The sequence below is a fragment of the Colossoma macropomum genome, unplaced genomic scaffold (genome assembly GCF_904425465.1).
Source record: "Colossoma macropomum unplaced genomic scaffold, Colossoma_macropomum, whole genome shotgun sequence".
Lineage (NCBI taxonomy): Eukaryota > Metazoa > Chordata > Actinopteri > Characiformes > Serrasalmidae > Colossoma > Colossoma macropomum.
In genome coordinates this window covers 28,763,329-28,788,177 of record NW_023494807.1, presented here as the reverse complement: position 1 = coordinate 28,788,177, position 24,849 = coordinate 28,763,329, and the positions used below count along the sequence as shown (strand labels likewise).

The window sequence follows — 24,849 nt, the reverse complement described above, 5'->3', positions numbered from 1 at the left end:
GGCCTGTTTTTGTTCCCAGTGTGCTGCAGTGTGAATATGGCTGCTGTTTGATGAGCTGTGGAATGAGGTGGTGAGATGGCTCACAATAAATTCAATATCCATTCCTCCTCTCCCGCTCCGCCACAGGGCCACCCCTGCAGCTGAGCATCAAATCCAACGCTGGCACGGAATTCAAATCTCTCTCCCTATGCTTCTCTATGGGGTCACTGGGGGTCAAACTTCACACCTGAGTTCATGTACTTACCTCTGTAGATGATGGGCTTTAGTGAGTATAGACTGCATTGCAAAATGTGTTTTCTGTCTCCAGTTCTTCTAATGAGTGAATACAGCTATGTTACAGTGCACATAGCTGATACAAGCGTTTGCTTGCGCTGACCAATAGAATGGGATGCGCTGGAGCACCACACATGAGCCTAAGGTCAGCGCTGGTCTGAGTGGATCAGACACAGCAGTGCTGCTGGAGTTTTTCAACACCTCAGTGTCACTGCTGGACTGAGAATAGTCCACCAACCAAAAATATCCAGCCAACAGCGTCCTGTGGGCAGCGTCCTGTGACCACTGATGAAGGACTAGAAGGTGGACTAACAAGGTAGGAGCGTCTTATAGAGTGGACAGTGAGTGGACACAGTGTTTAAAAACTCCACTGATCCACTCAGACCAGCACAACACACACTAACACACCACCACCATGTCAGTGTCACTGCAGTGCTGAGAATGATCCACCACCCAAATAGTTCCTGCTCTGTGAGGGTCCATGGGGGTCCTGACCACTGAAGAACAGGGTAAAAGGGGGCTAACAAAGTATGCAGAGAAACAGATGGACTACAGTCTGTAATACTGAATGAATCTCGCACTGATTGGATTCAATTATTATTCTTAGGGAAATTTATCAACACATTATGAATTCTCAAATTACCATAATTAATTAACCACCAGTGAACCTACATACGTCTGCTGAGTTTCACATGCCATGTTGATGATGGTAAAATAGTGGAAAATGTGAAAAAATACGCTTCTTTGGGGACTATTTTGGAATCACAACACCCAGCATGAACCCCCCCCCCACCACCATGAATGTATATAAAGAATATATATAAAAACTGTCATAAAACAGTGTCTCAGACATCAGGCAGTGTATTCATAACCATTTCATGTAGTAATGTTCTGTGAGGGAGCTTTTAAAGGTGGAGGTCTGGTTCCTACCACCACCACTGTGAACATTTATGACTCTAAGTTTCTCCAGAATGAAGCATTTCACACCAAACCACTCTGAATGACTTTGTTTACGTCTAAACACACTGCTGTTATACAGCAAAATTAAAAAAATTGGTCTAATTCCCCTTTAAAATACATTAAGTTTACAAATGTGACCAGAGGAGCTATTAGCACAGGAGTGGAATAAAAACAATATACTGATTTTTTTCTTGGTAAATATTACAACAATTTTATTTTGGCCAAAAACTAGCATATAATTTATTATTGCTTACTTTACTACTTTATTATAATGAAATCTAACATTCCAAAATCAATGCAGCTGAATAGTCACCTTCAAGTTGTTCATCGTTAATGGATGAATAAAACACATCCCATCAGACTAGCATGGGCTAAAAAGGCATAGTACTTATTAAAACATCTTAAACACTATTCTGAAGCACTTCTTTTGCTCAACAGCACCTTATTCACCATGACGAACACATTGCCCCAGGGTAGCTGTGCATTACTGCAGAGAAATTACCCAATCCTAAGGCATGCTAAGAGAGAGAACCAGTTTCTCTGGCTTGCAAATTTCCTGAGTGTCCTTGTACTGCACTGTGCAATAGTCTAAGGCCACCCTTTCATTTCATTTCCAGTCAAAACAGCTATTAAGTGTCAGGAAAAAAAACAGTAAACATATATTTAACAGATAATTGCTCTGAAGCTTCAACAACCTAACATAAGATGTTTCAGTATTCAGTGTGTCACTCTTCACCTTTATTACAGCTTCCATTCTTTTCAGGAGACTCACTTTCAGTTTCTCAAAGAAATCTGCAGGGATATTTTTTACACTTCTGAAGTTTATGAAGCTTATGAAGCTTTTTACGTTACGGATCTGAAGCAGCTTGATTTTCTCCTCTCTCTCAAAGATGAAAGCTTTAAGTGCTGTTTATCTGATGGGGGCAGTTTTGGTGTCTGTCAGGTCTTCCAGGTGGTTGTTAGGAGCCCCATTTTCTCTGTAGCTTTTAATCAGTTTTTAAGGTTTTGCAAACTCCTGTTTTTCACTTTGGCTTTCTTCTTCTTCTTTATGTGAGTGGATTATTTTATATCTAATTTCCTCAGGAAAATCTGAAAATGAATAGCTTGTACATAATGGCAGTTTTGACTGAAAATGAAAGTAAAGGGTGGTCTTAGACTTTTGAACAGTACTCTATTATAGTATATGTCTACTGTATATGCGAGCACTGCTTGCAGAATAAGAGGCTGCACTGAAACAGCACAGAATACCACGGGCAACATTAAAGTACAGCACATTAATCCTGAAATGGGTTAAATTGTACACATTAACCTTTAATGTGCCTAACAGTCTTTGAAGTGTATTAGATCCTCATTCTGTACTTTTCAGTGATTTAATAGCCTACGATACATTTTAAACATAATGTAAATGGAGTCGAGTTCAGGTCTGGTAGTCTTGCTGTATAATTTGGTCCATAAAACATAATAGGTTACAATTTGCTCATTATAATAAAAGTAGAAATTAAGTCTTGTTGAAATCGCTATCATACAAAGGAATAATCCAGCACTGTTTAACCTAACGTCTATATGCTGCATCTGTATGAATTCAACTCCTCACTGGCTTCCTTTAAAAGGTTCTATCAAGGTTCTTTCTAAGCACATGGAAATGTATGGAAATTACTGTCTGTTAATCGACTGTATGACACAGATGTAGCAAATTGGGATTGGACTGAAAAATGCTGGCGTATTCCTTTAAGACAGGTGAATAAAACCTGATAAAATCCTATTATGGCTTAATCCTCTTTCTTCTGTCTTCCTTTAAAAGCATCCATGAAGTTAAAGGCTCCGAAGTACATTCCCAAGACCACTGCCTCCTTAAACGGCACCAGGCTGTAAAAAACACACAAATTGCCACAATGAGCAACACAGATAAACATTTGGAATATGTGACTATACAAAGCTGCTTACAGGAAAAATCAAAGAAAACATCCCCTGAACTGGGAATTCCTACTCGGAACGTCATGAGGTGTCCTCAGCATACAGTAAGGGGAAACAAACAAGCGTTTGAACAATTTTGTTATTTATTACACTGCCAGTGCATTTATACACTTCAAATTTGGGAATTGACAGGAAAAAAAGTATTCGGACACCTCACATTAATAACAATAGCACTTTGTTGCACAGCAGCTCTGAGACGTCTATGGTAAGAAGAAATTAGTAATTAGTAATTAGCAATATTGTGGTTCAATTTCACTGGGATCCAGGAGACTGTCTAGACCACGTAAGCACTCTCACCCACTTTTTTAGAGCTGTTTTGGCTGCATGTTTGCGGTCATGGTCTTGTTGAAACGTCCATTCAATGCTGAGTAATGCTCCAGTACTGTTTGCAAAGCAGCAGCCCCATATCATGATGCTCCCACCTTCGTACTTCACTGTGGATGTTCTTAGGATCTTACGCACAATCCTTTCTCCAAATTTGATGAGCTGAATTATTAAAAGTTCTATTAAGAGTTCTATATTTGTTTCGTCTGACCAGACTACACTGTGTATCCAACCAATGACATCATTTATAATTACATGAGTACTTTTTTTGCAGCATTAATATCTAAGACGTACTTACATTAACGTATATGTAAAGTATATCCGTTTGCTATGTAAATATGCAAATACATATACTTTTATTCCTACTCTCTCATACTTCAACTTATTTCTTTTTTTTTTTATTTCTGCCTAATGTATTTAAGTTCTTGTGCAATTATATTTCTTGCTACTGTAACACTGCAATTTCCCTTCAGGATCAATGAGATTTTATCTATCTATCTATCTATCTATCTATCTATCTGTCTTTAATATAGTGATTGAATACTGCATCAATTTCATTTTTTGATATTAGTTTACACAAATGAATGCATACTTTGCTGTTTATACTTAGAAGTACAAAGTCAAACATTCTGTGTGTAAATTTGAAGTGAATGTATGCACTGAAAGTATATAAAAAAACAAAATAATAGTACCTGAATACCTGTTCCTGTGTACAGTATGTATGCAGAATTCAGCATGTCACGTTATATCAACATAGCTGCCTGGCACAAACAGTAATGAAGTATCACTTCTCTACTTTTAGCATTGCCAAAAGCAGACAAAACTTGTTTTAAAACATAGAACAAAGAAAACATAAAACAAAGAAAAAAAAACAAACACTTTTTGTGAAAACTCCACCCGAACACCTGAACTGATGACAATTTAGCACACAAATTCTTTCTTTTGGAAAACTAGTCCCATCTTTAAAGAAGTCAAAATTATTTAACAGAAGAATTCAGGAAAGCATTGTGAAAAAATATGAATACAAAACACAACACACTTACAGACGGAATACAGCAGCTGCCCACTGACTTCTATTATAAGCGAGATTAGAGTTTTTTTCGAAATACAGCAAAACGCATTGAAATTATTATTCCATTTTAATCAACTGTATGCTAGAGCAACAGCGGATAGAGATTAGGTCACCAACACTGGAGTATTCCTTTAAAATCTGATAATAAGATTTACTAACAGATCTAACAGACGCATTTCTGCTTATCAGAACTTGATCTAAAGCGTGTGGCCCAAAAAGACAACCAGACATGCTCTGATAAGATCATGAGTCACAGCACACTTCAGTCTTATCTTCAGCAAAATCTTGTATTAGTGTTATTCAGCTTAAAGGACTTTTTAAAAGGTTTATTTTAAAAGGTAAGGGCGAGAATGAAAGGAGCCGGCATGTCTGACGTCAGACAATGAGCGACTCATTTGCACATTAAGACAAAAGTTGCGACATGACAGCCTTGATTTAGCACAACTCATAAAGATTTTAATAGATTTGTCAAGATTCAGACAAAGTGAAGTTTCAAATGGCCACTTTTCTGACACCTGCAAAGGGTGCATTACCATAATAAAGACCACCGCCTCGTATTCAAATACGGAAGCAGGGATAATTGTGGCCCTGCTGTCCAAATAATAATTGCATCATCTTATGACTGGGATTAATTGGACCACTTTTTTCATACTGAAGGTCTTATTGCATACTCAAACAGGTGTTCCTTTGTCTGCATGAGTTTGCACTTTCTGTGAGCTGTCAGGAGTTGTTGCTTTCAGGCAACGAAAGCTTTCTTAAGGATGAGTGTACCATGATTGTTATGAAATAGCCTTATGAAATGGTGAAAAGTGGAAAAACTTATTGCACTAGTTCTCTAACCAGTTTGACGAGCCACATCACGCTGTACAGTACACTCCATACTGTTTTAAGGAGGCCTGATTTCCAAAAGGACAGTGTTAACACATGTTGCACCATGCTTTAACAAAGTAAACACCCAAAATCATAACCTCAAAGCTGGTAAGCTCTTTAGAGTCCAGTCATTTTAGGGTGGTTGTGTTCATGGCATTAGACTCACCCCTCCCCACTGGGCCTAGGCAAGGTCAAAAAATAATTAGCACAATATTGTCTAGTAAAAGAATTCCATCTATACCAATGCACATAATCCAGCACGGCTTAAATCTACTTTATCTACTATTTTTAGTTTATATGTTTTTATTTTTGAAACATTGACTGGATTAAAGAAAATCTTTAATAAAAATCACATAATAAGTAATACAATACTGAATAATAACCCAACATCTTTTGAAAACTTCTTCACCTGTCGTTTTAATAGCTGTTTGTGCAAATATGAATTCATGTGCTCCTTCTGGTGTAGATCTGCCTCAATTTGCGTGCTAATAGCGCCCCTAAGAGAAACTTCAGACTGTGACACATCCTCTGAAGGAGTGATTTCCAAAGCCACGCCCACGTGCTTTTAACTTGGTACAAAAATATGTATTCATAAGTATAAATCAGTGTCTGTTTTGGACTTGGAGTGGGGCGATATGGAAAAAATATAATATTGCAATACTTCCAAGAAATTTTCACAATATACGATATGTCACAACATTTATTTTTCAGACATCTGATCAGAGAAAAAAGAAACAGCAGTGCTACATTTTAAAAACTACTATTAGAAACTGTGAACACAATGATTTTTATTCAATATCTGGCACACTGTGTTGCCATAAATCCTACTAAACGAGACTAATTTTGCTCTCTTTATAACAAAATATTACAAGTACTGATGATATGCATGACATGTTCAGAAAAGCATACTGTATTGTATAGTGATATTATTTATCACAATAACAATATATACTGTCATATTGCCCAGCCCTACTTTGACCATATAAAGTTATATTGGGCAATGGCGTTATTGCAAGTTTGGGCTCCTTAAAATCAATTTAAGGCACCAAATCACATTCTAGTGTTAGCTAAAATGCTGTGACGTATTTATAACGTGATGTAGTTATTACATATAGGCATAACATATACATATGTATAACATAGATGTTATTTGATCCACTTTCATCCCACTTCTTGCTGAATATAGGTGGGAGATGAGGTAAACATGAGAAAATCTGATATCACAATGATACTATTAGACATTGTTTTCATGGAGGTGCAGCCCAGTTTTACTATGATACCTGAGAAAAAACACTACTTTATGGGAAGTGCAGTTTTCTTTATTTTTGTCCCCTTGACTAACCATTTTGGAATGTGTTTTGGGCCTTTTCAAAAGGGAAAAAAAAAGGACGAGTTAAGTCAGAAGAACATGTCCTAGCAACCACCGCTGATTGATTCATCTTCCACTTACGAGTGACTTCTGGTTGACCCACTTAATCCTGGTTTACTGGCAAGTATATATGTTTTAAGATGTGGTCTTACCTTTTCAAAAACATTAACACATATAAGGTCCGTGGCATGTAAAGGTAGGTTTGGTCTGTCAGGATGGCATTCACAATCTTCTTCGCAACATACTCCGGCTCCAGGAGGGGAAGCAAACGGGGCCACCTACGATAAACAAAGCAAAACATCTCTCTGTATGATATTTTTACCCTTAAAATTCTAAGGGTCTGTATGTGGGTCCACATATCACCTATAGTAGTTACTAAATAACTAAATAATATACTAAATATAATATAAAAACTATTTATACTAAATAAATAGTTTAATTTTAAGTAACAAAAAACATTAACTGAATATTGTCTAGCACTTACTAATTTTACCAATTAATAGTAGTTACGGAATTATTTATAGTAGTAAAAACATTAACTGAATAATTTTCTCTCTCTTTTCTCCTTTTATACTAATTTTACCAATTTACAATAGTTATTAAATTATTTAGAGTAGTTACTAAATAATTTACTAATGATTTACTAAATTTACTTGTTAATAAATCTTAGAATTAATAACTGAATAACAGACCTGCAGTTTGAGAGGTTAAAATTGATAGTGCATAGGAACTTTACCAAACGCTATTCTAGATTTAAAAGGTTCATGTTTTTCCATCTCCATTAAGAATGTATTTAGGTTTCCTTAAACAAAACAGTAATTATTACAGATCTATGAACACCATTATTTACCATAACCAATAGTTTTTGAATATTTAACATTAAGACTGACACCAAGTGGAGTTATCATCTTTTTCAATTTGAATCAGTTGTGTACAAGCATTGCAAGTGGACAGATTAAACTGTATATCTGCATCTTTCTGAAATTACAAACTCAAAGCACCTATAAATTGAAAAGTCAACTTCATAACAGAATGTTTTAAAAGATTTCTTCTTCCACAATGTTGCATAAAATAAAAAATTAAGTCATAAACAGGTATGATCTGTCCTCATGATGTTGCAACAAGAAGCAATAAGCCACTTAATATACACCATATGGACAAAAGTATTGGGACACCCCTTCTAATTCAGGTGTTTCAGCCACACCCATTGCTAACAGGTGGATCAAAATAAGCACATAGCTTTGCAGTCTCGATAGACAAACACTGGCAGTAGAGGGTCGTACTGATGAGCTCAGTGACTTTAAACATGGCACTGTCATAGGATGCCACCTCTGCCGCAGTCAGTTTGTGAAATTTCTGTCCTGCTAGATCTGCCCTAGACAACTGTAAGTGCTATTATTGTGTGCTTCTCTGATGAATCACTCACTAAAGAATTTCAAAATTGCCTTGGGAAGCAACATCAGCAAAATAACTGCGTGTTAGGAACTTCATGGGTTTTCATGGCCGAGCAGCTGCACACAAGCCTAAGATCAGGATGCACAATGCTAAGTGCCGACGGAGTGGTGTAAAGCACGTCGTCACTGAACTCTGGAGCAGTGGAAACGTATTCTGTGGAGCAACGAATCACACTTCTCTATCTGTCAGTCTGATGGACGAGTCTGGGTTTGGCGAATGCCAGGAGAACGTTACCTGCCTGACTGCACTGTGCCAGCTGTAGAGTTTGGTGGAGGAGCGATGATGATATGGGGCTGTTTTTCAGGGGTTGGTCTAGAACCCTTAGTTCCAGTGAAGGGAAATCTTAATGCTTCAGCACCAAGACATTTTGGACAATTGTACACTTCCAACTTTGTGTGAACAGTTTGGGGAAGAAGCTTTTCTGTTCCAGCATGACTGAGCCCCAGTGCACAAAGCAGCTCCATAAAGGCCTGACTGGGTGAGTTTGGTGTGGAAGAACTTGACTGGCCCTCACAGATCCCTGACCTCAACCCCATCAAACACCTTTGGGATGAACTAGAACGGAGATTGTGAGCCGGGCCCTCTCGTCCAACATCAGTGTCTGACCTCACAAATGCTCTTCTGGATGAATGGGCAAAAATTCCCACAGACACTCTCCAACATCTTGTAGAAAGCTTCTCAGAAGAGTGGAAGCTGTTAGAGCTGCAAAGAGGGACCAACTCAACATTAATGCTTATGGATTTAGAATGGGATTCATAAAAGCTCCTGTGGGTGAAATGTGTAGCTGTCCCAATACTTTTGTCCATATAGTGTACAACGTGATCAACCAATGTTCAATAAATTAAAAAAAATGTATTGCTGTGAAAAAGCTCTTCTGCTAAGCACTGTTTTCTATTAGTAAGCTAATATTATTCCATAATATTGGGCTGAATGGCCTTTAATAACTTAGAGCAGGGGTGCACAACTCTGGTCCACCAATTTGTGCTGGACACTGGTCCTCCATGACTAGAGTTGTGCACTCCTGAATTAGAGCATTAATACAGAATTAAACTGATGTGCACTGTCACATTTGTGCAGCCTATATCAAATATTTTACTATGGCTTTGAAGATGGCTCAGCCAACATTGAGTCAGTGTAACTAACTTTTGTGAAGCTGTTTTCAGTAAAACCATGTTTTTATGGCTTGTAGAACTAAAACATGCAATCTTCCACCGAGTTTGAACAGTTACCCCCGACTGCATCTTTTGATTATGACTTTATTTTGACAGCCCTTCATCAGTTTAAAACGCACCACTTTAGTGAATTTTTCATGCTCAATTTACTGCGGTGGAGAACATTCCTTCTTATAATTTCTTGCAGAAGTTTCTCCTCAGGTGTGGTAAAATCATTAGTTACCAGGAATGACAGTTATTAACAGAACTGTCACTTCCAACTTCAGGGAACGTTTTCAAACTTTTTTGTCGACCCTGCTTTCAAAGTTAGAGGTTGTGGCAGAAATCGCTCAACAGTGCAGGTCTACACTTACTGCCCAGCTGCTACACCACTTTTATATGGATCGGCAGATACACTCACATTCATGGATACAAAACATATGTTTCCATAGTTACTGTACACACATTTACGAGGTTACACTGCACTCATTTCTGTAGATACACTACATCCATTTTCACAGTGACGCTAAACCTATTTCCATTGTTAAGCCCCCTTTCTATTGTTACATTACCCCTGTTTCCATGGTTACACTACATTTATTTCTATTGTTACACTACCAATATTTCTACCGTTACACTACCCCCATTTCCATGGTTACACTACATTTATTTCTATTGTTACACTACCAATATTTCTACCGTTACACTACCCCCATTTCTAGGACTACACTACACTCATTTCTATCATTACACTACCAACATTTCAACTGTTACACTATTGTTACACTATCCCCATTTCCATGGTTACACTACATTTATTTCTATTGTTACACTACCAATATTTCTATTGTTAAACTATCCCCATTTTCATGGTTACACCACATTTATTTCTACCAATTTACCAATTTTACCAATATTTCTACTGTTACACTATCCCCATTTCCATGGTTACACTACATTTATTTCTATTGTTACATTACCAATATTTCTACTGATACACTATCCCCATTTTCATGGTTACACTACATGTATTTCTATTGTTACATTACCAATATTTCTACTGATACACTATCCCCATTTCCATGGTTATGCTACACTCTTTTCTATTGTTACATTACCCCCATTTCAAACGTTACACTACCTCCATTTCTATGGTTACACTAGTCATTTCTATTGTTACATTACCAACAATTACATTGTTACACTCTCCCCATTTTTGTTGTTGTTACACCATCCCCATTTCCATGGTTATGGTACCCTCATTTCTATTGTTACATTACCATCATTTTTTCCCCCGTTACACCAGCCCATTTGTATGGTTATCTACACTCACTTTTATTGTTACACTACCACCATTTCAGTTGTTACACTACTGTTACACTATCCCCATTTTCATGGTTACGCTACACTCTTTTCTATTGTTACATTACCACCATTTCAAACATACCCTAACCCATTTCTATAGTTATGCTACAGCCATTTCTACTGTTACATTACCAACATTTAAATTGTTCCACTATCCCCATTTTTATTGTTACACTATCTCCATTTCCATGGATACGCTACACCAATTTCTATTGTTACACTATCCCCATTTCAAATGTTTCACTACCTCAGTGTACAGGGGTATAGACTGACCACCCCAGGGTTCAATTTATTATTGTTACCCTATCCCTATTTCAGTGTTACACTATTCTCATATCCATGGTTATGCTACACCCATTCTATTACTACACTACCGCCAAATGTTACACTATCCCATTTCTATTGTTACACTACCCACATTTACATGGTTACACTATACCAATTTCTATTGTTACACACTAGCCCCGTTTCAATTGTAACACTACCATCATTTCTACTGGTATCTTACTACCTTTTGAGCTCAGTTACACTATTCCCATTTACACTGTTACACTACCCCCATTTATATGGTTATCCTTTAGGTTTTTCCAGAATTATGCCCCACCCATTTCCATGGTTAAGCTACATCCACATTCATGCTAGTAAAGAGTTCTGAGAAGACATGCTGTATGAATGTTAATGCAGTGAAGATGAAGAGGCAAAGACACTAAAAACTAAAAAACTAAAACTTAATAAGAGCATAATCCAATCTGTCAGCACAAGCTTCGATAGTTACAGTCAAATTTTACAGTATGTTTCTGAAACCAGAACTACGCCCTTACTTCAAATCATCCACTTCAGGATCAGGGAGTTAATCCTCTCCTGAAAACGCCCTCAGGGATCTAAGCACATTAAGCAACCTGATGCTTCCATCAGCGTGATGAGCAAAAACTCAACAGCCCACTCATCTGTGTTATAGCCAAAGGGGGACTCACCGTTTCCAATACAACACAGGCTCTTTCAGCTGCTGTTTACAATCATCACAGTGGTAGCAAAACCTTGAAATTGTTTTGTTTCGTTATACAGTTTGAAAAAACATCAGCTTTTTGGTTTTGTTATGACAGTGATGTAACGCTCATGTCCACATGAAGTCCATTTGTCTTTTGTTTCAATTTGTAAAAAAAAAATAATTGGACTCCAAACTATTTAAAATGCAAAAATAAACGTATCAAAGAAGCTAAATAAATAAATAAATATATACGACTGTATGGAGTGGTGGGCGGCATGGTGGTGCAGTGGGTAGCGCTGACGCCTCACAGCAAGACGGACCTGGATTCGATTCCCGGCTGGGCGACCGGGGTTTGTGGAGTTTGTATGTTCTCCTCGTGTCTGTGTGGGTTTCCTCCCACAGGACAAGACATGCAGTCTGGCCAACTGGAGATGCGAAATTGCCCCTAGGTGTGACTGTATATGTCTGTCTATCTGCCCTGCGATGGACTGGTGACCTGTCCAGGGTTTATCCTGCCTTCCACCCAATGACTGCTGGGATAGGCTCCAGCTCCCCCCGCGACCCAGAAGGATAAGCGGTTTAGAAAGTGTGTGTGTGTGTGTGTGGAGTGATGCTTACATTAATGACAACCAGTTTCCTTTTGCATCAATGCATTTTAAAGAAAGAATCTGAACTAGGGACTCCAGAGTATTCAAAGCAGCCAGAGTATTTAAATGATATTAACTGAGAACAAAATAACAAATTAATTCTATAATGAATGAACTGACTGACTAACTGAAAAAGTGGATATCTAGGTCTTACTTACTTTGTACCACAGCCATCGAACATGCCCGTGTTGATGAAGTAAGGACACACTATCGTGGTTTTGATGCCATCCTTTCCCATGTCTATGAGCTCCAGGGCCACTGACTCAGCAAAGCCCACAGCAGCAAACTTGCTGGAACAGTAATCTACAAAGAAACAAGAAAAACATTTACAGTACAGCTTAAATACTGTTTCACTTCCAGTCAAAACAGCCACTGAGTACAAGTTATTCATTTCCAAGTGATATTTCTGAAAGGATGTGTAGCTGTCAGGAAAACGTTAAACAGAAAAGGAAATAGACAAAAAAGAATATTTGGAGACCAAACGAAGAAGCTGCTGGCATTCTCAGAACTGGGGGGGGGTGACTTACTAACTCTGGGGGGAATGACTTACTAACTTTACCTTTTCACATCAGAAGAGAAATAAAACTGCATTTTTTCTCTCAAATCCAAATGTACTCTCCACTCAGCCTCCTCCAAAAAATCATCATAGGTTTTAATCAACTTTTCTTATACAACCTAATACAAATGCATAGATCAATATTATTCACCTACAAAAAAACTGACCCGAATCATTTCCAGGGCAAGAAAGAAAGAAAAAACAACCTTCGCATTTTCCCACATTTGGTGTCTAACAAACTGAGAAATGTCAGAACCTGTCCATACAGAATGTGAATCAAATACAAATCTAATTCACTGCACACCTCACAAGGTTTCTCACAGGAATCCACTATTGCACAATGCCCCCTCAACCCCCCCCGGCAAGAAAATGTCATTCAGCTTTTGAGGCCTGTAATCCTTCAGTGTAATTACTTTACAGCTACTGTAAAACTCCACCTAGTTAAACCCAGCTGAGCAGGGCCTGAGTAAAAGTGGATAAAGGATCAAAGGGATCATCCAAATACAAACTGAAAAGCCAAGAGAATAAATAAGCGTTATAACTCATTAAGAAGATAAGGATCTAGGCTGTGTTTGTCTGCTGATGCCAAGAGCTTCACTGCACTTCACTCTCAAATGACCGTTCTTGTGTTTGTTTAAGATCACTGAGCAACAAGATTGCTGTCAGACTTGCTGCTCGATGGACTTGGGGCCTTGGGGGCACTGTTACATGTTCAAACACTGTTTTGTTGTTTTTAACTTAAAGGGAGAAGAGACGGGAACATTACCTGCCAGACCATTCACACCTATCAGGCCTGCGGAACTGGCAACACAAACCAGATGCCCGTGGTTTTTCTCAGTCATCGCTGGAAGGAACGCCTTATACGTCTGAAACAGAGGCACAAATGAACACATAGACTGAGAATGAATTTCTAACTGCAACAAAAAAACAAGAAACAGAAAGTTTAACTGAAGCAGTTAAAGTAGTTGCAGAACACTCTGTTTTCCATAATTTAACTGGGTTCATATAGTAATTCCAGGGCATTGTTTTGTGGTTGTTAGGTGGTTGCTAAGCTGCTGCTGGGCTGTAGGTATGGTCTCCCAGGTGGTCGTTAAGGTGTTGTTAGGCCATTACTATCATATCCCAGGTGGTCGTTAAGGTGTTGTTAGGCCATTACTATCATATCCCAGGTGGTTGCTAAGCTGCTGCTGGGCTGTAGGTATGGTCTCCCAGGTGGTCGTTAAGGTGTTGTTAGGCCATTACTATCATATCCCAGGTGGTCGTTAAGGTGTTGTTAGGCCATTACTATCATATCCCAGGTGGTCGTTAAGGTGTTGTTAGGCCATTCCTATCATATCCCAGGGGGTTGTTAAGGTGTTGTTAGGCCATTACTATCATAACCCAGGTGATTGCTAAGCTGCTGCTAGGCTGTAGCTGTGGTCTCCCAGGTAGTTGTTAAGGTGTTGTTAGGCCATTACTATTAGACCCTAGGTGGTTGTTAAGGTGCTGTTAGGCAATTACTATTATATCCCAGGTGGTTGTTAAGGTGTTGTTAGGCCATTAATATCATATCCCAGGTGGCTGTTAAGGTGTTGTTAGGCCACTGCTATGGCATCCCAGGTGGTGTTGCTAGGCCACTGCTATGGTTGTTACGGGTGTTGTTAGGCCATTGCTATCATATCCCAGGTGGTTGCTAAGCTACTGCTGGGCTGTAGGAATGGTCTCCCAGGTGGTTGTTAAGGTGTTGTTAGGCCATTACTATCATATCCCAGGTGGTTGTTAAGGTGTTGTTAGGCCATTACTATCATATCCCAGGGGGTTGTTAATGTGTTGTTAGGCCATTACTGTTGTATCCCAGGTGATTGCTAAGCTGCTGCTGGGCTGTAGGTATGGTCTCCCAGGTGGTTGTTAAGGTGTTTTTAGGCCACTGCTATCATATCCCAGGTGGTTAAGGTGTTGTTAGGCCATTGCTATGGCATCCCATGCTTTGCCATTACCCAGACGACTTGAGTGAAATTGTGCAATCTGAGGGGTGCTACAGCTGTGGCGTGCCACAGCATTATCACAGGCAGAAACCAAAAGCATAACAATAACAAAATACGCCTAACCTCACCTCTCTTCATTACTGTCAGTCTGTCTGGCAAGCTTTTAAACCTGCCATCTCAGCTGTGTTCAGTGATGAAAGATGAATCCGTGAGATAAAATCTAATGAGTTAACAAGAAAGACATTGTTTGCTAGTCAACCTCAGAAAGCTAATTTAGCCACATACCTTGCATGTTTAATAGGCAATGCAGTCTGCCACTCTGTTTAATCCAGATTCTACACCTTTTCTCTTGTTTCTGGTTTAGGAAATGAGTAAAATTAAATCACTGGATTTATAAATTCCCTGCAACAGTACTACTGTCTATTGCTTAAGCTATGTTAAGACTGGACAATTGGTATTTAGAAAACAGACTTATCTTAATCTCAGCAGACACATGGTCAAATCAAGTGGCAGTTTATACAACAAACAATAAACAAACAATGTATGTAACTATAGTTCCTGTCCACTGACAGAGTAAAAACATAAAAATCTCTAGAAAAAAAAAAATCATTTGTAATTGCACAAGTAAACTTAAATGTTCACAATCATTATGTCCCAAACTGAGGGGTCAGGAAGATCTTGTTGAGAGGATGACCCTTAGTGATGCCACAGCCATCTGTGCCTGGGAGTCTCAGAGAACATAAGTGTCCTCTACCTCTGGGAGGGTCAGATGGTCCTCCTTCTCCCTCATCACTCAGTGCAATGCTAGCTAACGCGGACATCTGTTAGCTGACAACAGAATTGAGTGTTGAGCCCAATGACGTTGTGTTAGCAGCAGTTTGGAAAGACTGTGGTGGAGCTTCATGTGCTTAATGGAAGCACATGCTAGCCTTGACCCTCCTAGCTTTGGAGTATTATGTGATAGAAGAGACTACAGTCTCTATAGGGCATCTTGGCAACGCCGCCGGGCAGTTATTTCCAGTCACACAGGACCAGGCTCCTATCTTTTTGAATGGAGGGAGACATATACACCCCAAACCTACGCTAAATAAAAGTATCAAAAACTTTTTTGAAATATCATAACAAATCTCAAACAACACTGGTAAAATCTGACAAATACGGCGTAAATAGGTTATATCGTTTGGCTCAAAAAACACATAAAACACATTTTTTCAGCTTGTTCCGGCTACTGCAAATGTGTGTATCTCCACAACAAGGGGACTTTCCCACTTGAGGTTGTGCTCTTTTAACTGAAGGACAAGACTTTCTCTGTATACAGACACCAGTGTTACAATCTTTCTCACTCATTTTTCAAACAGTGATTGTCTCCTCCTTTATAATGTCTCTGGGCAGACCTGGCTAGCAGGTGGAACTGTCCACGAGTAAACTGGAGAGAAAAATTGCATTTGACAGACAATACAGACATGGTATATGGGTACATATACATCACAATAAAAATAGGCACAAAAACCTGATTGTGAACTGGCTCTTGACCTCCTATTAAAGCTTGCATTAGCAGCATCTTTTGGATTTCAGAAGATTATGGTAATAAATACCCAGAAATGTGCCATTGTGTTAACTTGGAGAGTCTTCTCAACAAGAACGTCAGGAGAATCCATGAACTTCTTGCCAGTGACAATGCCAGCATTGTTTATGAGAATGGTGACAGCTCCAACTCCCTGTTTGACCTGCAAAACAAACACAACTTGAAATGTAAGCTTAACTCAACAAACTGCTCACATACTGTTTATTATTCCCTTTTTCCAGATGGAAAAGTGTGATGGTTACAATTACACTTATTAAACTAATGTGCAGTGATTTTAAAATGTGCTTTAGCAGATATTCAACAACACCTGACAGGAATTAACAACATCTGCGAAGCATGAGTAGGGAAAGGGAGGCTTCTTCCCCCATTCAAGAACAATGTCCATTTACATAAATCTAAACATCTGTTGCAGGAATGATTATGTTTCATAATATGTATGTGATCTGTGTGAATGTCCTGTGCTGTCCCTGAGGACAAAGGGGGACATCTTGAACAGTTATTCCTGGTTGTTTATGTACAGGCTAAAAAACAGCCATTGCTCCTATATGTACTTTGGCAATGGTCCAAGGGCAGCTACGTGCCTGGGCCTATATAAACACAACCCTCCCCCATTTCCAACGAGCTGGCCTGCAACGCCTGTGTGCCACACACGTGAATGAAGTCCCTTCTCCAGACACAGGTCTAGACCACTGGTTCGATTATTCACATCATTAAGACGGTTCAATTCTACACTGTGCATGAGTTTAGCACGTACAGGATGCTATTGTATAAACCTACACACAGTCACGCTATCAACTTGCACACTATTGGAGCAAAACTCCCCTGTACCTGGGCCAGGAGCCTCCATGGTGTATCCTGCCATTTATTATGAATGCATAATACTCTGGTCAGTGGTGGTCCCATGTTTGTCCATTTGTATTGATGAATTGGGGGGGGCTGATAAAGTGCACCCATAGGGTGGGTGTTTCTGATAAAATGGCCAGAAATTTGAGTATTTAGTGGTGTTTTGCTATTCTGTACACCTCCTCTAACTGATATGTTGAAGCACATACATAATATGGCTGTCACTAATTATTATTTCAGTAATCAAGTTATCAATTATTTTGATAACTAATTGATTAATCAGGCCAAACAATAAAAATGAACTTAATTGAGCAAAGACAAAGCAGAGCCTTTACAAGATTCCAAAACACTTGAACTTGAAAATACTGGAAAATGTAGAAAGCAAGAAAACAAAAGACTGAATTAAAATAAGCGTTATATATATATATGTCAATGTAAGTTAATGGAACCAGACGCTTTTCCAAGTCATTTTGGGTTATTTCTGTTCGTCCAAACATCGTGAAATTGACACGATGTAATGTCCTTTAATGTAAAGGACAACAGGTACTTATGTCAAACAGGTAATTATGTCAAAAACTGAAAAACAAGCCTTTAAACATTACATTGAAAATGAAAAGTGAAAAAAGTGATAAAAATAATTACTTCCAAGTAAGCATGCCATCCTTTAGTCTGTGTGTAACAAGGCTGTCAAAAACACAGCATGTTTTCTGAATGAAATGTTTCTCATTCCAGAAACAAAAACACCACCTCCAGTTGAACCGTGGCTTTTCTAAAGACTGGTTTTAGCAGGTTTACACTCGGATTACCTGATCTGCCACTCGGTACACTTCAGCCCTGTCACTGCAGTCGACCTGGTAATAGTGCACCCTCTGTGCCCCCTTTTCCTTTGTCATGCGGGCCGTTTCCTTCAGACCCTCCAAATTAACGTCCCACAGCACAAGGGAAACGTCCATGCTGGCAAACTCCACTGCCAAAAGCCGGCCGATACCGCTGCCCGCCCCTGTGATGAGCACCGTCTCACCGGCCACACTTTTTCTGATTGGAACAAAGAGCTTTACAAAAGCTTCCATGAGGTAGTAGATGGAAAACACAATCAGGCAAAGCGTCTCCAAGAGGAAATTCATGGTGAGCTGCTCCTGTGTGACCTAACAGAATAAAAGAAGGGCAGAGGCAAAGCAAAGTCATGCAGTGTCATAGATAAAACTCCAAATCACAGTATTTCCAAATTTATCACGAAATCAGAAGAGTCTGCATTAATAAAGTTAGACACTAATAAAGTTAGTTTCTTTCTAATAGTATTAAAATAAATAATGTCTTTTAAATCTGACTTATAAGTCTTGATTTCATTTTATATTATTTTGTTCTTCATTGAAATCCAGTTAAATGAATTAGTATTATAATTATTAACCAGAAACGAATCACATTTCCAGAAAGGAAACTATCTATTTATTTATTACAACTGTGGGCTGATGTGATATCTGGTATTTTTCATGCATATCTGCCAGTGCTGATTTTATCATATGTATAAAATTTATGAAACATTTTTTTCTGTAGGGTTGCAAATGCAGTATAATGAGTGAAATGCAGGTAATTTAGCATCACCTACGCATTTTGCTCTTCTGGAGGACAATAAATACATTAAATATCAATTTGAAACATCGGTCAAATCTAAGCAATTATCTGCCAGTAACAATCTGAATCTGACTTATTTACAGCATTTATTTATTTGTTTTTTATTGACTTTAAACTGTTCTTTATAAATAATCTGATGCACCCATAGAATTATATTCATTCTGTCAGATCCTGAATACCTTTAAGTTATGCTGCGTAACAAAAATGTCACAACAGTCACCTTTGCTGCAACAACTTTGAGTAAAATTGCAAGAATAGAGAAATAAAGAGAAATCCACACACGTCTTCAATGATTTATGTCCCATACTTAGCAAAAAGAACAACTGGCCATTTCATCAGTGCTTAAAGACAGTGATCTAGAGGTGGGCGACATTTACGAAAAATGTAATATCACAATACTTCAAGAAGTTTTCAGGATACACAATATGTCACAATATTTATTTTTTACAATGGACCCTGAAACAGACAGAGCAGTGCCACATTTTAAAAATACCATGAATCCAATGATTTATATTGAACTTTTCACACTGCATTCATGCAATAAAATTAAAATTAACTGAAGTGTTTTTAAGTTCTGACGATATCCATAATATGCTCAGAAAAGCATATTGTTACATATCATGATGTATTTAATCACGATAGCAATAATTGTTGTCCTCGCCTTACTGTGATCCTTGAGTGTGGATTTCTCTTTATTTCTGGATACGTTTAAAAAAGTGCACAAAATAGAATTTAAAAAAACGAAAAACCACTTAGTAACAGAAACACCTCTATTTTATGGCCATTATAGCACTGATCTTTGAGTACTGGCATACACCAATACCAATTCAATGTTTCTAAGCTTTTAAATGAGCTATTTTTAACTGATGAACTTCACTTAAGGTGATCATCTAAAAGTAAAAGGCTCTCATAGGCATTATAACATGGATGTAGTGCTCATTATCTATCATTATAGACAGTGGTTCCCAATCCGGTCCTCTAAACACCCCAGATGGTCCACATTTTTGCTCCAACCAACACACAGGAACGGAAGGAAAATGTGGATCGTCTGGGGGCCCTGAGGAGCGAATTGGGAACCACAGATCAAATATATTGCTAAAAATATTGGTAAAACTGAAAGAAATATCACGGTACACTGTTCCAATATTTCACACACCACTACAGAGGGCTCCTTTCTTAAGGATGCCACTTTATCACATGTTGCCACACACTGCCCTCAATGTTAGAGGTCAACAATGAGGGACATCAGTGAGTGACAGTCTAAAGGACTGAAGAAGCAGGTCGTTCTCCGGAATTAAAATTGAAAACAGATTGAAATAGACTTGAAAGCAGAGGCAGCACTTTCATTCTGACAGGCCATTTTTCTCCCTTCGTCAGCTGAAATAATGCATCTTCACTGCCAGCAAAAACAAAACAGAGGCAGCAACAATTATCACTTTGAAAAAAGATTACATTACTGTGGAAATGTACTGTCTACAGTGCGAGAGCTGGATGTCACTGTGTTTTTAAGATTGTTTGTCTGGTCTAAACTGAACCGTCTTATAACATTAAAATGAAAAGTTTTCTTTTTTTTTAATCGTTACACCTCTAGACTGCAGTTACGGACAATTGTGAGCAGCAGTAAAAGGCAAACGTAAGGGTCAGCAGATAAGGACAATAGTAGGGTGCAGTAATAAAAGGACAAAAGCAAAGCAACAACAATAAGAGACAACAGTAAAGAACCAGTGCAATAAAATCTAATTTCTCAAAGTGTATTAGTACAATTACAATTCCTTACTCTATACCACTCAGTGCACATGATCAACAGCAGGCTTGAGCTGTGCTAGGCTAATTCTAATAAACGAATTATCTTGTAACAAATATAAGGTCAATAATAAAGAACTAACTAGCTAACTCAACTACATTCCCAAGCTTTTTAGCAGTATTACTATTCCTTACAATAATGTAGTGTAGCCCGGTCACTTTACATTACATTCTCAAATTTATAAGCTTATTAGGCCTAATATTCCTAATTAGGAACAACAATAAGGAATAATAATGAATGGTAGACTATCACTGTACATTATCAACGATAAGCTTGAAAGTGTAGTTTTAGTTAAAGGAGAATTCCACCATTTCTTTCAAATATTCTACATAATTCAACCATTGAGATGTAATCATTGTCATTTAGAAGGATTTGGTGTGAAAGGGTTCTTTACAGTGTTTGTGATAGGAACCAGGGGTCGCCATGACTACAACACAAATATAGACAATTTATTTACTATCAAAACCACCAGTGAGCCTATATGTGTCTTCTGAGTTTTTATATGTAATAAAGAAGATAGTAAAATAGTGGAAGTAGTACGTTTTCTTTGGGGACTATTTTGCCTCACAACACCCTGCATGTAGCCCTCCGCCATAAATGCATATACAAATTACTTTTATGAAACAATCTAATCTCAAAAGCACCATAAAACAGTGTCTCAGACATCAGACAATGTAACAATCATTTCACATAGTACCTTTCTGTGAGGGAGCTTTTAGAGGTGGACGTCTGGTTCCTATCACCACCACTGTGGATTCTGACTCTAAGTTTCTCCAGAACAGAGCATTTCAAACCAACCACTCTGAATGGCTTTGTTTACATTTTACCTGTTTATTGAAGAGGAATTTTTGAAAAATGCCTTTTAATAAAAATGCATTTTATTAATAAGGCACTAACAATTACTGTATATTGCAAAGAACAACAGTAAGAAATAATAGTTTCTTATAGTGAATAACTGTAGGCCAGATACAGCCCATTAACAATAAGCCTGAAAGTGCTTGTTTAGTTTATATGAAGTGATGTTAATGGATGCACTGAGAAGAAGAATGTGCTGAATGAGAAAGTGGGTGTGAGGAACAAGTGTAAGGAACTGTAGTGAAGAACTGACTGTATGTACCTCTATATCTACTCTTAAAAATGATGGTTCGTCAAGGGTTCTTTCGCAAAGACAATGGTTCTATATAGAACCATTTGCATAAGATAAGATAATCCTTTATTAGTCCCACAAAGGGGAAATTCACAGTGCTACAGCAGCAAAGGGGGAGCAATATATGGAATACTAAAGATAAAAATATAAGATGAAATATAAACTCTATCCTTCACATAAACTCTGTTCACAAAAATGAACAATATAAACAACTAGAAAAGTGCATTCCCTGAAAGAAAACGCGGAATATTTGCACCGCGGTTACTATGGAATTCTATAGGAGAATGAGGGATGAAAAAAGGACTCATAGAGGAGTGTGGGTCAGTATGGCTGTGGATTAGAGCTTGGATACCTGATCTGAAAGAGTACATGTACTTTGGTGGCTGTTGAGAAAGAGACAAATTAGGGCTTTGTTGCGGAAGAAAATAAATGGGACTGTGTCCACAAAAAGAGGACGACAAATAGAGGAGTGCGGGTCAGTATGGCTATGGATTAGAGCTTGGGAATGTGCCCATGCATTTCCGTGTCTGTTGCACAACGGAAAAAACAGGGCTATTGCTTGGCCGAAAATAAATGGGATTCTAATGGAGGAACGAGGGATGAAAAAAACACAAATAGATGAGTGCGGGTAAGGACGGCTGTGGATTAGAGCTTGGGGACCTGCCCTGAAGGAGTACATGCACTTTGGTGACTGTCAGGAATAGAAGTAAGAGTTTGAGTGGTGGCGGAAATGAATGGGAACGAGGGATGAAAAAACGACAAATAGAGGAGTGCGGGTCAGTATGGCTGTGGATAAGAGCTTAGAGCGGCGCCCTGCGCCTTAGCAAGGCGCAACCATAATTATAGATGAAAAAGCAAAGAGAATGATATTTTACACAAATTATAAACAGAAAAGCAAAATACACTATATAGATATTTTACACGTATTAAACGGTTCTTTACATGGTGAAAGGTTCTTCAGATCGATGGAGAATATGCTGTGTATGGTTCTATATAGCACCAAAAAGGGTTCCTCTATTGTTACAATGTTAAGCTTGTAACAATAGAAGTACCCTTTTTGGTGCTACACAGAACCATTTTCAAAAGTGTTCTATGAAGAAACACGTACAACACACTCTCCATCAATCTGAAGAACCTTTTCACCATACAAAGAATCATTTCAGCATGAAAACGGTTCACTGAGTGTTCATTGTGCTTTACAGAACCACTGTCTTTGCTAAAGAACCCTTGAAGAACCATCTTTTTTGAAAGTGAGAGATTATTGTCACATTATCAACAATCAGCTTGACACTGTGCGCTAGTATAACCGATTAAAACAGTGGACTAAAGGAAGAATGAAGTGAGTTTTGCCTCACAAACACTGTAAAAGCCGAATCCCACACTGTGGATTCGCTCTTTGCTCACCTGCCCGTCTGTCGGCTCCGAACTCCTGGCTGCTCCTCCTCGGTCTCCTCCGCCACACCACAGTCAGCGAAGCGAGTCTCTGCTCTCCTAAAAGCTTCGACTGAAGTCACTTCAAAACGTCTACATGTAAACCTCCTGCGGGCTTGTGGAGAAACCTGTGTGAAGTAAAGGAGCTTCTTCCTCTCCTAATCCCCGACCCGCGTCCTCTGAGCAGCCCTGCCTACCAACTACATTACCCACATCCCCCGCCGCGCGTCACGTGATCCCTCCCTCGGCGCGCCTGGATCGCAGGGGCTTGTGGGTATTTTCATTAACATGCTAATTGCACAAATAAAAGTCTAATTTCAACAAATACGATATTCCCTCCAATTAAAATAATAACAAAAATATCAGTTTCTTATTATTTTTATATTATTAAGTGAATTGCTATGCCATTATTTTGAGATACAGATCATTATGTTGAGATTCTATGTCACTAATTTGAGATGCTACATTGTTATTTTGAAATCCTTGTTTCTACACTCAGTGTCCATTTTATCAGCTCCACTTACTATATAGGTGCACTTTGTAGTTCTACAGTTACAGACTGTAGTCCATCTGTTTCTCTGCATACTTTGTTAGCCCCCTTTTGCCCTGTTCTTCAGTGGTCAGGACCCTCATGGACCCTCACAGAGCAGGTACTATTTGGGTGGCAGATCATTCACAGCACTGCAGTAACACTGACATGGTGGTGGTGTGTCAGTGCATGTTGTACTGGTCTGAGTGGATCAGACACAGCAGTGCTGCTGGAGTTTTTCAACACCTCAGTGTCACTGCTGGACTGAGAATAGTCCACCAACCAAAAATATCCAGCCAACAGCGTCCTGTGGGCAGCGTTCTGTGACTAGAGGATGACCAACACAAACTGTGCAGCAGCAGATGAGCTATCGTCTCTGACTTTGAATCCACAAGGTGGACTGACAAGGTAGGAGCGTCCAATAGAGTGGACAGTGAGTGGACATGGTGTTTATAAACTCCAGCAGCACTGCTGTGTCTGATCCACTCGTACCAGCACAACACACACTAACACACCACCACCACGTCAGTGTTACTGCAGTGCTGAGAATGACCCTCCACCCAAATAGTACCTGCTCTGTGAGGGTCCATGGGGGTCCAGACCACTGAAGAACAGGGCAAAAGGGGGCTAACAAAGTATGCAGAGAAACAGATGGACTACAGTCTGTAACTGTAGAACTACAAAGTGCACCTATATAGTAAGTGGAGCTGATAAAATGGACAATGAGCGTAGAAACAAGGAGGTGGTCATAATGTTCTGCCTGATTGGTGTATATCATTATTTCGAGAAACTTTCTAATTATTTTTTCAGATGCTTTATTTATATTTAAAAGTATATTTATCTTTTCTCAAAACAATAAAGCATCTCAAAATCATGAGAACGTGTCTCAAAATAATGACTTAGAATGTTA

The 24,849-nt window shown here is 38.7% G+C and overlaps 1 protein-coding gene across 1 annotated transcript; it reads right to left on the bottom strand.

Moving 5' to 3' along the window:
* Positions 1-1,416: 1,416 nt before the first annotated feature.
* sdr16c5a (short chain dehydrogenase/reductase family 16C, member 5a) lies at positions 1,417-23,634 on the bottom strand. The gene is made up of 7 exons (XM_036556093.1): positions 23,384-23,634; positions 18,203-18,541; positions 16,564-16,695; positions 13,771-13,870; positions 12,607-12,751; positions 6,995-7,120; positions 1,417-3,099 (listed from the first exon to the last, which is right to left on the bottom strand). The coding sequence occupies exons 2-7, from the start codon at positions 18,518-18,520 to the stop codon at positions 3,003-3,005; spliced, it is 918 nt and encodes a 305-aa protein (XP_036411986.1). The 5' UTR covers positions 18,521-18,541; positions 23,384-23,634; the 3' UTR covers positions 1,417-3,002.
* Between the last annotated feature and the right edge of the window lie 1,215 nt (positions 23,635-24,849).

Bases quoted from the DNA above. Each gene is read 5' to 3' on its own strand.
- sdr16c5a (XM_036556093.1), bottom strand. From the start codon at position 18,520: ATGAATTTCCTCTTGGAGACGCTTTGCCTGATTGTGTTTTCCATCTAC. The intron at 16,696-18,202 runs GTAATCCGAGTG...TTTGTTTTGCAG, and splicing joins TGTACCGAGTGGCAGATCAG to GTCAAACAGGGAGTTGGAGC. The intron at 13,871-16,563 runs GTATTTATTACC...CCTCTGTTTCAG, and splicing joins ACACAATGGCACATTTCTGG to ACGTATAAGGCGTTCCTTCC.